Source organism: Fimicolochytrium jonesii (assembly GCF_025526975.1).
Source record: "Fimicolochytrium jonesii strain JEL569 chromosome Unknown EV422scaffold_4, whole genome shotgun sequence".
Lineage (NCBI taxonomy): Eukaryota > Fungi > Chytridiomycota > Chytridiomycetes > Spizellomycetales > Powellomycetaceae > Fimicolochytrium > Fimicolochytrium jonesii.
The window spans coordinates 1361703-1373936 of NW_026515671.1; the positions used below are offsets into that span (position 1 = coordinate 1361703).

At 53.5% G+C, this 12234-nt stretch overlaps 5 protein-coding genes across 5 annotated transcripts; 3 read left to right on the forward strand and 2 right to left on the reverse strand.

Annotated features, from left to right (window-relative positions):
* Nucleotides 1–351: 351 nt before the first annotated feature.
* EV422DRAFT_565132 (RTA1 like protein-domain-containing protein) lies at nt 352–1436 on the forward strand (the record flags this gene model as incomplete). The annotated part of the gene is made up of 3 exons (XM_053072269.1): nt 352–614; nt 704–1107; nt 1171–1436. The coding sequence occupies 3 exons, from the start codon at nt 352–354 to the stop codon at nt 1434–1436; spliced, it is 933 nt and encodes a 310-aa protein (XP_052928326.1).
* An 825-nt stretch (nt 1437–2261) lies between these two features.
* EV422DRAFT_320725 (peptidase M16C associated-domain-containing protein) lies at nt 2262–5520 on the reverse strand. Its single transcript, XM_053066277.1, has 4 exons — nt 4984–5520; nt 3513–4922; nt 2734–3447; nt 2262–2651 (listed from the first exon to the last, which is right to left on the reverse strand). The coding sequence occupies exons 1-4, from the start codon at nt 5401–5403 to the stop codon at nt 2334–2336; spliced, it is 2862 nt and encodes a 953-aa protein (XP_052928327.1). The 5' UTR covers nt 5404–5520; the 3' UTR covers nt 2262–2333.
* A 670-nt stretch (nt 5521–6190) lies between these two features.
* Nucleotides 6191–7933, forward strand: EV422DRAFT_320762 (uncharacterized protein). The gene is made up of 4 exons (XM_053066279.1): nt 6191–7159; nt 7227–7480; nt 7551–7764; nt 7846–7933. The coding sequence occupies exons 1-3, from the start codon at nt 6616–6618 to the stop codon at nt 7719–7721; spliced, it is 969 nt and encodes a 322-aa protein (XP_052928328.1). The 5' UTR covers nt 6191–6615; the 3' UTR covers nt 7722–7764; nt 7846–7933.
* Nucleotides 7934–8439: 506 nt separating this feature from the next.
* Nucleotides 8440–9236, reverse strand: EV422DRAFT_320737 (uncharacterized protein). The gene is made up of 2 exons (XM_053066278.1): nt 8794–9236; nt 8440–8722 (listed from the first exon to the last, which is right to left on the reverse strand). The coding sequence occupies exons 1-2, from the start codon at nt 8953–8955 to the stop codon at nt 8486–8488; spliced, it is 399 nt and encodes a 132-aa protein (XP_052928329.1). The 5' UTR covers nt 8956–9236; the 3' UTR covers nt 8440–8485.
* Nucleotides 9237–10187: 951 nt separating this feature from the next.
* Nucleotides 10188–12029, forward strand: EV422DRAFT_520114 (NADP-dependent alkenal double bond reductase P2). Its single transcript, XM_053069655.1, has 4 exons — nt 10188–10715; nt 10794–11020; nt 11100–11462; nt 11538–12029. The coding sequence occupies exons 1-4, from the start codon at nt 10545–10547 to the stop codon at nt 11815–11817; spliced, it is 1041 nt and encodes a 346-aa protein (XP_052928330.1). The 5' UTR covers nt 10188–10544; the 3' UTR covers nt 11818–12029.
* Nucleotides 12030–12234: the final 205 nt, after the last annotated feature.

A 12234-nucleotide genomic window follows, 5' to 3' on the forward strand; every position in this document is an offset into this window, starting at 1 on the left:
ATTTCGGGTTGAAGATCCAGCTATGGCGCGATAGGGGGGAAGACTTTCTTTCCTTTTCGATGTCTCGGTAGAAGCGTGGCAGGAGAGTTGACGTCTTGGCAGGGTTCCTAATAGTCCTGCAGCTTCGTTGTCGAGTAGCTGGAGTCGTCTGCAAGGTGGAGAAGACAGTGTAGGGACCGTAGGCTAGGCGTCTACGAACGTTGAGATGGGGATAGTACATCAAGCAGAATGACTTTAAAAAGAGGGCGGCGGCGTCCTTCCCCATGCGATCTCAAGCAACCCATCAAGCATCGGCGCACACATACCTCCCTACTACCAACAAACCACGCAAAGTTCCGCCGACATTCAAAGATGCCGCACGAAGTCCCCGCCAACTGCACTATCGAGACATGTCCCCACGAAGCCGTCATCAACTACTTGCCCGTCCTATCTGGCAACATCTTGTATCTCATCTTCTTCGGCATTCTCCTGCTCGCCCATACGTTCATGGGCATCCGGTACCGCACGTGGACGTTCATGGTCGGAGTGGTGCTCGGGATTTTTGGGGAGATGGTGGGGTATGCCGGTCGGTTGATGATGCGAAATGATCCGTTCAACTTCAATACGGTGTTGATGTAAGTTTTCTGGTGGAGAGTAATATGTTCGGCCTGGACCTCGGTTTGATAGCATTTCACTGATGTGTGACATGATGTTTGCAACACAGCTCCCTCATCCCACTCACGCTCGCCCCAGCACTCCTCTCCGCGTCGATCTACCTCACCCTCTCTCGCATCATCACCATCCGCGGCGCCCACCACTCCCGCCTTCGCCCGCCCACCTACACAGTTCTCTTCATCGCGTGCGATCTTACGGCCCTCATCCTGCAGTCCGCGGGGGGCGCGATGGCCTCGGGAAGTGAGTCCAACCCCGACCAGGGCAAAACGGGCCTGAATATCATGATGGCGGGTCTCGCTTTCCAGGTGGCGAGCTTGGCGCTGTTTTTGGGACTCTGGGCGGAGGTCGATTGGAGGGCTCGTCGCGGGGCTGATAAGCGGGTTGAAAGCGGGGATGCGGCGGATATGTTTGTCGGGATCAGAAATACGGCCGCATTCAGGCGGTTTGAGATCGGTGAGTGGTTGCATCCGTTTATCGCATTTGGTTGGGTATGCATCTTCTGACTTTGTTCATCAGCCCTTGCAATCTCCACCATCCTCATCTTCATCCGCTCCATCTACCGCGTCGCCGAGCTTGCCGGTGGCTTCGACAGCGAGCTAGCGAACAATGAGCCTCTATTTATGGTGCTAGAAGGAATGCTTATCATTTTAGCAAGCGGCCTCCTGGCTATCTTCCATCCCGGCCCGGCGTTTGGTGGGTGCTGGTTAAGTGCGGCCACGGCTAGGAGGCCGGATAGTGCCGATACTCTGGAGTTGGGCGGGACGACAAGAGTTATGGTGTAGGATGGACGTTGATTAGGACCGTTGGACTCCCTGTTTCTTTTTGAAGCGTCTGCTTTTGCTGGGACGATGTATATAAGGGACTCTTAATATCATGGCAATGATCCAAAGAAAAACGGATGCTGCCGTATATGCGACGTCTTTTGCAACATCAGAAACCCAAATACAAGCGTCACTCCGGAAGTGCGTGCGTGGCGGCTCGATGTGAATAAAGCTCTACTGGCAATTATTATACAATGTGCCGTTCACGGTCGAATGTGTATCTGCGTTGGAAGTCAAGCGGGTAGCCCCGAACTACGCCGAAAAAAGCGTTGCTCACTCAGCTATTGCTATGGATGGGATGGCCTACATACACTATGGAAGAATTTCTTCTGCGCGACCGCCTCTCTGCGTTAAATGTGACCTTTTGGTGATGATGAGGTTACCGTTGATACTGTCGTCCTCCTCCGTCCTTAAGGTCTCGTGGCAGCCGGCACCTCCACTTTTCCGCTCGGAAGATTTGTGGACCGCAGTAAGGCGTTACTCTGAACCCGCGGCCAAACTGGTCATCATCACTCGATTACCGAGACCTTCCAACCCGCACCGTTTTTCCGTAACCGCTCCCCGTCCTCGGTCGGCCCGAGCACCGCTATCGAGCTTTGCGCAGGGACGAGGTATCGGTTTGCAACTTCCTCAATTTGGGAGAGGGTGACGTTGAATAGGCGTTCGCGGCGTCTGGGAAACCGCGTGTTAGTATGCTCGATGAGAACGTCAAGTGCGGGGTATGGGGACGAAGCTTACTCTTGCTGCATTTCCTCGGTGATGCCGTATTGGAACAATGCCATACCCTGTTTTGACGCAAAGACAATTGAGGAAGCGCATGGATCAGTCAGTTAGTCCTCCCCGTTTCAAGATAAGCCCCTAACGTCCTCCCTCTTCCGCATTATCCATCGCACATACCTCATCAGAGGCGCTCTTCGGCGCATCCACATTCTGGAACACAGACAATTTCGCCTCATCCAGCTCCCTTTGCCCCAATTCCCTTGTCGCGTTCGCGGCCCACTGCACCGCTTTCTTATACGTGCTGAGGGTGTTGTCCAGACCTGTGGGTGGGTCGCGGTACGAAAATAGAGACATGGTGCCTTCCAAGGGCGAGTAGGATGCACCACCGCCGTAGGCGCCGCCTTTTTCGCGGATCTCGCGGTGGAGGAAGTTGTGGGTCATTAAGGAGGAGAGGAGCTGAGCGAAGGAAGTTTAAATAGGATGTAAGCGGCTAAGTGCAAAGTGTTCCGGAAGTCCTGGAAGTTCCACCGGGCATTACCTGGAGCGCTGGTCCATCGGCGTGCGTATACGGCACGCCCAGATAAGACTTTGCAGTGAAATTCACCGCGATGGGGAGTGCGAAGAACTGCTTGCCGAACGTCGGCGCCGACTCCTTTCCAGGCTGTGCTTGTGGCGCCACTCCATTCGTCCACTTGAGCCCCTCCAAAAGCCCACCCATCTTCTCCGCATGCACATTACACGTCTCCGGTACAGCATTCACCGCCGCCCTGGTCGCCGCCTCACTCCTCAAAACGGCCTCGGAAATCTCCTTCAGGGTCGTTGAGATCTGTTCCACGTCAGCGACCCCATTCCGCGCAAGCCCGCCAAGGAACCCGACCTGGGTCAGACCAGACAAGGTCTCCAGCAGTGCGCCGGACTTTGTCAGTCCCGCCGCGGCGGCTTTCATGGCGTAACGATGGCCGCTCTGCACGATTCCCTGGTTGGCGTCGCTGGCGCTGGTGAGGACGACGGTCTGCAGGCGTTCGAGTTCCTGCCAGGAGGCGGCGGCGATAATCTCGTGGAGGAGGTCGTACATGTTGCCGATGTTCTTGTCGAGACAGTTGGACGACCAGAGAAGGGCGGCGTTGAGTTCGGTAAGACACTGTGGTGTGGACGATGCGAGGATATCCGCACCGATTCCGCCTGTGTATTTGCGGACCGCTTCATCTAGGACGGGAAGTGATCGCTTGGCGGTCCCGAGTGCAGCGAGAGCCTAAAAAGTACTAGGTCAGCAGCAAGTTTCGGAAACGAGGATAGATGTTGAAGGAAAGCCCTCACATTGGTGTACAGTGGTAGGTATTTCACCAACTCAGGTGGCATGGTGCTCACGTCCTTCTTTAGAGATACGTACGACACGCCATTGGTAGCCGTTTTTCGCCATTGTACGGGAGTTCCGGCAAGCACAGTGTTCTCTGTTGGGTACGATTTTCCGTGTTTAGCGATGTCGTTGACGGTCAAGGTCGGCAGGCAAGAGATATCTTGCTTCCCCTCTTGGCTCTCCGCCAGCTTGAGACCCTCCTCATAGATCCGCTTCTTCTCAGTTTCTGACAAAGCCGCAATCTTCTCATTCAATCGCTCCTTTTCGTTCAGGTTCAGCGCGTCATTGTATTTCTCATCCGGCTCCATGACGAATGTCAATCGGTGCTTGTTGTTGAGAAAGTATTTCTCGATTCGTGATTCAAAGAAGCCCGGCTTCACAATCTCCTCCCGCAGCCGCGCGATATGCTCGGTCACCTGCAGGAACTCTAATGGGTCGCCGCCATGTACCCAATGGCTCACAACCTGCTGACCGAGCATCATACCAAAATTGGCTTTGCGGTGTTTTAGACCGAGCTCGGTTTGATGAATGACCGTTTCGATGCGCTCCGGGTCGAAACCTGTTTGTGCGGCCGTACGAAGCACATCCATGATCTTGTTTTCGACAGTTGCTTCGTCCTCCTTTTTGATGCCCTGCACACCAAATGACACGTTCGTGATGCGAGTGTGCGAGTTGTAACCTGTTGTGACAGCAAAGTCTGTTCCGATTTTCGATTCGATGAGCGCTTCGTACATGGGGGCGGCGGCGCCATCAAGCAACAGCGACGTCAACACGCGAACGGCGAACGACTCGAATACGTCGACGTCTTTGTTTGTCAGGAAAGACACGGCGATCTTTGTCTGCTTCCCAGGCTCACCGACGGGGTCGGGGGGGCATGTCAATCGGATGCTCTTGGGTCCATTCAGGAGCGGTACGTCTGCGGGAGGCTCAAGATCCAACGGAGCGAACTTGCTGATCCGCTCATCAATAGCCTTCAGATGTTCGTGAAGCGGGAAGCTTCCGTAGGTGAAGAACCGAGCGTTACTCGGATGATAGTGATTGGCATGGAACGCAAGTAATTGCTCGTGAGTCAGGTTCGTAATGGAATCCGGGTCTCCGCCACTGTTGTAACCGTAGGTACTGTTGGGATACAGGTGTTGTTGCGACCGAGTGTGGAAAAGGTTGCCCAGATCAGATAATGCACCCTTCATCTCGTTGTATACGACTCCTTTGAAAATCAGAGGACTCTGCGGGTTCTTCGGATCCTCATGCTCCAACCGCCATCCTTCCTGTTTGAAGTCGAGGTAGCGTAGTTGAGGCTCAAAGGTAGAGTCCATGTACACATCCATCAAATTCTTGAAGTCGATGGGATTTTCCGTCGAGAAGGGATACTATGTACCAATGTGAGTGAGCTAGCCGCCTGCGGCGCCATTGCGAATACATTGAACCCACCATCGTATAGTCATTACCAGTCATGGCGTTCATAAAGGTCGCCATACTCCTATTCAACATCTTGAAGAACGGGTCCCTCACAGGATACCGTTTACTCCCACATAATGTAACGTGCTCCAGGATATGCGGCACTCCGGTGGAATCCGTAACAGGGGTATGAAACGCTACGTTGAAAACATTATTCGTATCCTGCTTCGCAACGTGCAGGTAGTCTGCCCCCGTCTTGTCGTGCTTCAGTTGAATAGCCGATAGGTCAAACTCCGGAACCCTTTGAACTCGCTGGACGATGAAACCGTGTAGTGTTTGACCTGGCTTGTAGTCGAAGCCGTTTGCTAAAGTTGCCAGACCAACCCTGCCCAGGGCTGGGCGAGCGGCTCGGATGGCCCCTGCAACACGCAGCAAGGAGAGTTGTCCAGCCATTGCGTTGCTCCACTATCCGCGTCGTTTGGCTGAGTCGGACAGATCGTGGCAAGACTTGGCTAATATATCTCAGCGAGACAGGAGGCAAGCCTTTTTCTATAAGCGTCTATATATTCTATATATGTTTTAGTAGTGCTCTGCTCCGGTGCGTGCAATTCCCAGCCTGGTGCTGCAATTCCTCCAGGCAGTTCCGAACGCTTCAACTTCCAAGCTCGACAGGGAACGCGTGCCGTCGTCAGGGTTCGTCAGGGCATATTCCTCTGATTTCCCACATACTGTACTCGAACCCAAGTTGCAGCGGGGAGAAATACAGAACCATCCGTAATATTGTCGGTAGCATTCGAAAACCTGGGCGCTTAGCCAGTAAAACCTTCCAAATATATACAATGAAACCGCACTTGTGGGAAGACGTGAATCTTCCATGTAGCGCATCATACGATGATCGTCTGTAGAGTCTGCAGGAGCGACTGTGCAGAGAGCACTTCCTCCGAAGTCGCAGCTTCATGATCTACCGCACCCTGTGGAGAGATTGGACAGTAAGCAACCAATTACGGCTGGAGACAGGACACCTCCTTCCTTTACAAGGTATTTGTCCAAAAGTTCTTGTAACTCCTCCTGCGCTCTCGCCAGCCTCTTCTTCCCATCGAGCATCATCACGTGCGTCTCTTCCAACACTTCCTTCTGCTTTCGAATATCATGCTCGTCCGCTCCGTCCGCGATAAGTTTGTCAATTCGCTTTTTGTTGTTTTATCGCTTCTTCATCATAGTAGCTGAGGTCTTTGCTTATCCTGCATTCAATGGCGCCGTGTTAGGGATTTCTGGAGGCTTATATGATCGCCGCCGAGCCTATCCAATACCTGCGAACGACCCCTGTCTGGACCTTGATCTTCTTCAGGAGCTCTGCTGGTGGCTTTAAACCTAACGGCTTAGATTTGACGGAGATCGGTACGGTAGGAGCGCATCCCTCACCTTAGTGTTGGTCAGCATGGTAGTAGCTGCATACGTCAAGGGCCTCGGTGATGGAATGGAGCTGAGATGTGAAAAGTTCCGATGTCGCTGGATCGAAATGAATCGTGGTCTCGAGTTCGAAAAAGTCCGAAAGAAGTTGGTCCGCGTTAATCTGTTAATTGCGCTTGCAAAGTCCAGCTTTGAGTCCAGCTGCTGCTTGAGAACTCTAACCTTGCAACATTCCAAAGCCCGCGCTATCGCAAAATGTCCGCCGCACCTCACCACTCCCTTCTAGACCTCGTGCGGAGGGCGAACGGTTTCTCGCTCGCCACGGAAGAGGATATCATTTACCCTACTCGGGCCGAACGCGTAGGCTGGTCGCTCCAAGCCACGGACAATGTCATCATAGGGTACATTCAACCGGAGGTCCGGCGGCACCTTTCTGCTCACCCAGAGGTTTTCGAGGTCCAGGAACACTGCGTACGCATTCACTCTTCCCTGACGACAGCCGACGCGAGAACCGAAGCGGTCGAACGTGTCCTTCTTGAATTCAGAAACGAGAGCAGCAGAGATCACCCTCTCTTTGGATGTCTACATGGATGGCGAAACGAGCGCTATGACGTACATAATGGGAAAGGCGTCTACATGAGAGTCGAGCGAGCTGCCGCTGGATTGCTTGGAGTCCGCTCATATGGATGTCATTTGAACGGTTATGTCCGTGACCCAGCTACTGGTGCGATCAAAATGTGGATAGCGAGGCGAAGCGCGACGAAACAGACATATCCGAACATGTTGGACAACCTGGTTGGTATGTAAACACGGTTTTGGACATACTTCTAGATAAGAAATGGCTTGCTAACCCATTCGGGGATAAGGTGGCGGGCTAGCAGCTGGAGTTCATCCATACAAGAACATCATCAAAGAGTGCCATGAGGAGGCCGGATTGGATCCAGCGACTGTGAAAGCAGGATTGAGGAGCGTGGGAGCTATCTCTTTCTTCTTGGACGACGCCAAAAGAGGATGGGTGCCCGACACAGAGTATGTCTACGATATGGAATTGTCTACCCACTTTGCCCCCAGGGCAGTCGATGGCGAAGTACAGGCATTCTATCTCATGGATCTCGACACGGTAAGACCGTAGCAATAGATGGTCAGCGCAAGGTAGGGCCCAGTTCATCATTTGCTCCCACCTTCCACAGGTTCAAGCCCACTTGCATCGTGGAGAGTTCATGCCCGAGTCAGGCCTGGTCATTATCGAGTTTCTGATTCGATTCGGCGTCATTACAGCTTCCAATGAACCAGACTATGTGGAAATCATCATGGGAATGCATAGGAAGTTGCGGGCCCCTGGGCCCCGCTTCACGGCGTAGAGTTAAGTAGATTAGAGTAGGGCATATGGGGACGGGACCTCTGGTAGATACTTCGAGTAAGATTAGCCGGGACAAACGAAAATGCGACGATTAACTCATATGCGCCGAGGTCGGCAACCTTCAGTCAGGGGTCTCTTTCGGCTGCACATACTGTACCTTGACTCCTGTCTACAGAACGGGCTGCCGAAGTATGTCATCAAAGCCTTTCCCCTATTCGCCGAAGGGAAAGACTCCGAAGGATGATGCCTTCGACTGGCCGAGGCATAGCTTCCCGAAGCAGCGAACAACGTGCAGGACGAGAAGTGGCGACCGGCGGGGATTCGCGTTTGGATTGGCGCAGATATGTCGGCAGTTCACACCTTCTCGCATCAGCAGCGCCTCCTCCGCACGAAGTACCATCATAAATTGCGCCAAGGAGTTGATTGGACGCCCATGAGTCGGCAGAACGTAGTGTCATATGTCAGTTCAGTCGCGTCTCAGTTGACGGAAATTCAGCGACGGAAATTCAGTTGTCGGAAATTTCAGTTGACGGAAGGGGCAGCCGCCGATAGTAGAGCCTTCGAAACCTTCACCATCTCAAAGCATTTCACAGGCATCTCAACATGTTGCCCTCCCGAACTCCGAAAAAGCGCAATAAGAAAGCCACAGTCCTTCTGCCACTCAGTCAACTAGAAATTGCGGATCTTCCCTTGAAGGCGTCCAATCCAGGGTTTCCTACGATGGTATACGTTAAGGTCCCATTCAAGGAGATACTCAGGCCTGGCTCAATCGATGATGGTTTCCCACGTAGCCTGACATCTCTTGCAAATTGCGTCGTAAGGTAAGTTATTTGGACAGGCGCTTTCCGCGATTCTCCTGCAGATCCCCGGAAACTCTAAGCACGTCCATGGGAGGAACCAAGGATTGACGGTTTCAGCGAGGCGATCAGGTTTGGCGCCTAGAGCAGGGAGGACAGCTGTCATGATAGCCCGGAAGGTTGGCTCATGAATGGCATTCCGAACCTGTTGGTTGCGCAGAGGAAACGATACACATGAGAAATTTGCGGTGGAAATTGAAGGGGAAGCCAGCTTACCTGTGGGGTGAGCCGAATGGGCAGAACCTCGGGCACATAACTCATTGCACCACGAGACATGTACAAATCGAAGTTGATTGCAATCACAAACCCCTCCGGAGTGACCATCCAGTTGTTTGCATGCCGATCACCGATTCCAAGCACCCACAAGCATACAGACATTGTCGCATAGCTTTTGGTGAAACTGCTGAGACCCAATGGTGCACATCAAGTGGCAGTGAAGTATCTGCTGCTATGTTCTGCAGCCATAAGCGCAAGTCGTAGGGGTACACTTGAATCTCCATGGCGGTCCAGAATGCCCTGTTCTGCCATCTGGTCTGCGAGTACATCATGTGTTGGTGCTCAAAGTTGTTCCCAGCTCCTAGGGACGCTAGGTGGCCCGCATGGTAATTGTTTGCATTTCAATACTGCCGCAGGAAGGTTGCCTGCCAGCTTCACGGCATGCCTCCATAAATGTGACGGCGTTCACCCTTTTGACAAGCCCCGCATGCGTTGACATCGGAAGTTCGGCTGGTGTGGAAAACCAGGTCATATCGAGCCCATCCTGGGTCATGGTCAACAATTGTCTGCATGATGTGCAAAGCATCCGTTGCGCGGTGGAGAACTCACCTTTGAACAAAAATGAGGCTCCTGGTCATCCATTCCAATGAAAGGGATCTTCTTCGGCTGGCGCAGCGAAGGAATGATGGTCATCTCAGGGTTCACCGACTTCAGGAACACCCGCGGATTTGTCGCCGGAATGATAATCCGTTGTCTCGAAGGGACTTACCGTCCGTCGTACTCGGCCAGCCCAGAAGATGTCCACCTGTTTTGATTGCGTGAGATGTGCGCAGACTCAGCTGTTAGCATATCAGCGAGCCATTCTCCTGTCCGTAACCATGCCCAATGCTTTGTTGCCGGACATAGTCAAACCGACAGGGTCCGATACATCACCCAGTGCATCGAACCCACCCTCCGAAGAAATTACCTTCTTGGCGACGACAGCTCGAGTTGCTCATGTTGGCGGCCGCTTATTGAGAACGTAGGTCCCCATGTCGCCCAGCGACAGATTCAGCTGCAGGCATAAGCGACAAAGCCCACGCTTTTGGCCAACTTGGGGTACAGAAAGCATAAGCAGAGAGGACGGGTTGGCGGCGGCTCGCGTTTTTCCGCTCGTCGTCCAAACGGTGCTTGGCCCAAGTTGTCCTCTTGAGCAGCCTCTGCCTTCTGATCTCGCATGGACTCCCTCTCTGCCCCCACCCAGGTGCGAAGCTGAATAATGAGTTGACTGGACAAAGAGGCTGCCGTTGTTGATGTCACGAAAGTGGGGTTAGGGTTCCAGCGCGTAAAAAGAGGGCTGCAAATCTGGGCAAGCCGTGTGTGTGACGCTGATGTGACAAATGCCTCCGTCTCCCAGTTCTCAAAGCTTCCATCGACGGCCAGCGGTGGACAATCCGTCTTCCGAGGGCCGCTTTGTTCAGTGCGATCCGCTAGTTCGCTACTACCATGCGGTTATGAGATGGTTTAGCGAGGGCGGCTGCAGCCACGGGCCCGGAATCGGATTTGTGCCTCCGTGATGGTTTTTGATGTACGCTCAAGACGCTCATACTCATGTGCCGCGTGAGAGGTGTGAGGCCCAAGGAGTATAAAAGCCTGGAGAGACCACCAGCTCCCCCTTTCCGTTTGTTCACTTTTGGAACACCCTCATACACTTCCAAGACATCAATACCCTCATCCGCATTTACGCATAATCCCTTCAATCAATCACAAACATGCCTGCCATCAAGAACACCGTTGTCATCTTCAGGGAGGACCCTGGACAGGGATGGGTCGAGGAGAAGCACATGGAGGTTGTGCACAAGGACTTCGACCCCGATACCGTTGAGATCAAGCCCGAGAATGTGCTGGTCAAGACCCTGTTCCTGTCCTTGGATCCTTACATGGTAAGCCGCAGCGTTGATCTTAGCGGAAGGCGCTGTCACGCCTCAGAAGACTGATCTTACCGCTGCAAAATGTGTTAGCGCATGCGAATGGCCACGGGAGCCAAGAGCTACATCCATCCGTTCCAGATCGGCGAGCCCCTGCAGGGGACGGCCGTCGCTGAGGTTTACCGCGCGGCAGAAGGCAGCAAGCTGCAGAAGGGCGACCTTGTAGTTGGGATGGTCGACTGGGCGGAATGGACTATTGTGTCCGAGAAGGGTCTGACGAAGGTTGAAAAGAAGGCCGATGTGCCGTTGTCGTACTTCCTGTAAGTTGCACGGCCATGAAAACCGTCTCGTGGGAAACCGCAACAAATCGCTCACGGTTTTGCTATGTCCCGCTAACAGTGGAATCCTCGGCATGCCCGGCTACACCGCCTACGCCGGTCTCGAGAAGATCGGCGAGCCCAAAGCCGGCGAGACTGTCTACGTCAGCGGAGCCGCGGGCGCCGTCGGACTTGTTGTGGGACAGATCGCAAAGGCCAAGGGATGCCGCGTGATTGGATCGGCTGGAAGCGACGACAAGGTGAAGCTGCTTCTCGAGGAGGCCAACTTTGACGCCGCTTTCAACTACAAGACGGTGAAATCGTACACCGATGCGTTGAAGGAGCACTGCCCCAAGGGTATCGATGTGTACTGGGACAATGTCGGCGGCGAGATGTTGGACGCCGTGCTGCCGTTGATGAACGCTCACGGACGTATCCCCGTTTGGTAAGCGACGTAATTTACAGTCTGCGCTACACAACGATTCGCGTATCTAACCATTGCCACTCTCCATGAAAACAGCGGCGCCATCTCCCAATACAACGCATCGGAGCCCTACGGCGTCAAGAACCTCAGCATGCTCATCAAGTCCAAGCTGAAGCTGCAGGGCTTCATCGTTGGCGACTACTACGCCGACCGGGAGCTTTACCAGCGATTCCAGCAGGAGATCGTCCAGTGGATCAAGGAGAAGAAGATCGTGTACAAGGAACACGTTGACGAGGGTATCGCCAGCGCCCCGTCTGCGTTCGTGGGCATGCTGAAGGGTCGCAACACCGGAAAGCAGATCGTTAAGGTCGTATGAATTGCGGGAAGAAGCAAGCTGTAGGGAGAGCGTAGGCGTAGTGGACCTCAATTGTATATATGGATCTTGGGTGTGATTTACAATACACTGCACGTTTATCTGAGGAACTTGGATTCCGCTCGATGCGCTGCTGATTGCTTCTTTGCGGTAGTCAATAGGAGTCTCTTAGTAAGGCCTTCCTTTGGCAATCACATCCGCGACGGCCAGGGGGCAAGATTTCTCTTACAATGATGCGGCCGTGTCTGAGCATAACTCCTCGCCCAGTCCCAAAGGTTATCGACGATATGCCACCGGACTTGCAGAATATCGGAGGATGGCTGGTCTGAACGGGAGTATCGTTTACGATATGTATAGGCTGGAAGAGGTGCGATGAGTCCGCCTAGATGCCTCACCTCCTGGTAGGCGACATCGAAGCCA

Excerpts from the sequence above, each read along its gene's own strand:
- EV422DRAFT_320725 (XM_053066277.1), bottom strand. The coding sequence starts at position 5,403 with ATGGCTGGACAACTCTCCTTGCTGCGTGTTGCAGGGGCCATCCGAGCC. Across the intron at positions 4,923-4,983 it reads CTGGTAATGACTATACGATG|TATCCCTTCTCGACGGAAAA; the intron begins GTGGGTTCAATG and ends ATTGGTACATAG. Across the intron at positions 3,448-3,512 it reads ACCTACCACTGTACACCAAT|GCTCTCGCTGCACTCGGGAC; the intron begins GTGAGGGCTTTC and ends AGTACTTTTTAG.
- EV422DRAFT_520114 (XM_053069655.1), top strand. The coding sequence starts at position 10,545 with ATGCCTGCCATCAAGAACACCGTTGTCATCTTCAGGGAGGACCCTGGA. Across the intron at positions 10,716-10,793 it reads TGTCCTTGGATCCTTACATG|CGCATGCGAATGGCCACGGG; the intron begins GTAAGCCGCAGC and ends AAAATGTGTTAG. Across the intron at positions 11,021-11,099 it reads GTGCCGTTGTCGTACTTCCT|TGGAATCCTCGGCATGCCCG; the intron begins GTAAGTTGCACG and ends TCCCGCTAACAG.
- EV422DRAFT_320762 (XM_053066279.1), top strand. The coding sequence starts at position 6,616 with ATGTCCGCCGCACCTCACCACTCCCTTCTAGACCTCGTGCGGAGGGCG. Across the intron at positions 7,160-7,226 it reads CATGTTGGACAACCTGGTTG|GTGGCGGGCTAGCAGCTGGA; the intron begins GTATGTAAACAC and ends TTCGGGGATAAG. Across the intron at positions 7,481-7,550 it reads ATCTCATGGATCTCGACACG|GTTCAAGCCCACTTGCATCG; the intron begins GTAAGACCGTAG and ends CACCTTCCACAG.
- EV422DRAFT_320737 (XM_053066278.1), bottom strand. The coding sequence starts at position 8,955 with ATGTCTGTATGCTTGTGGGTGCTTGGAATCGGTGATCGGCATGCAAAC. Across the intron at positions 8,723-8,793 it reads CCATTCGGCTCACCCCACAG|GTTCGGAATGCCATTCATGA; the intron begins GTAAGCTGGCTT and ends CGCAACCAACAG.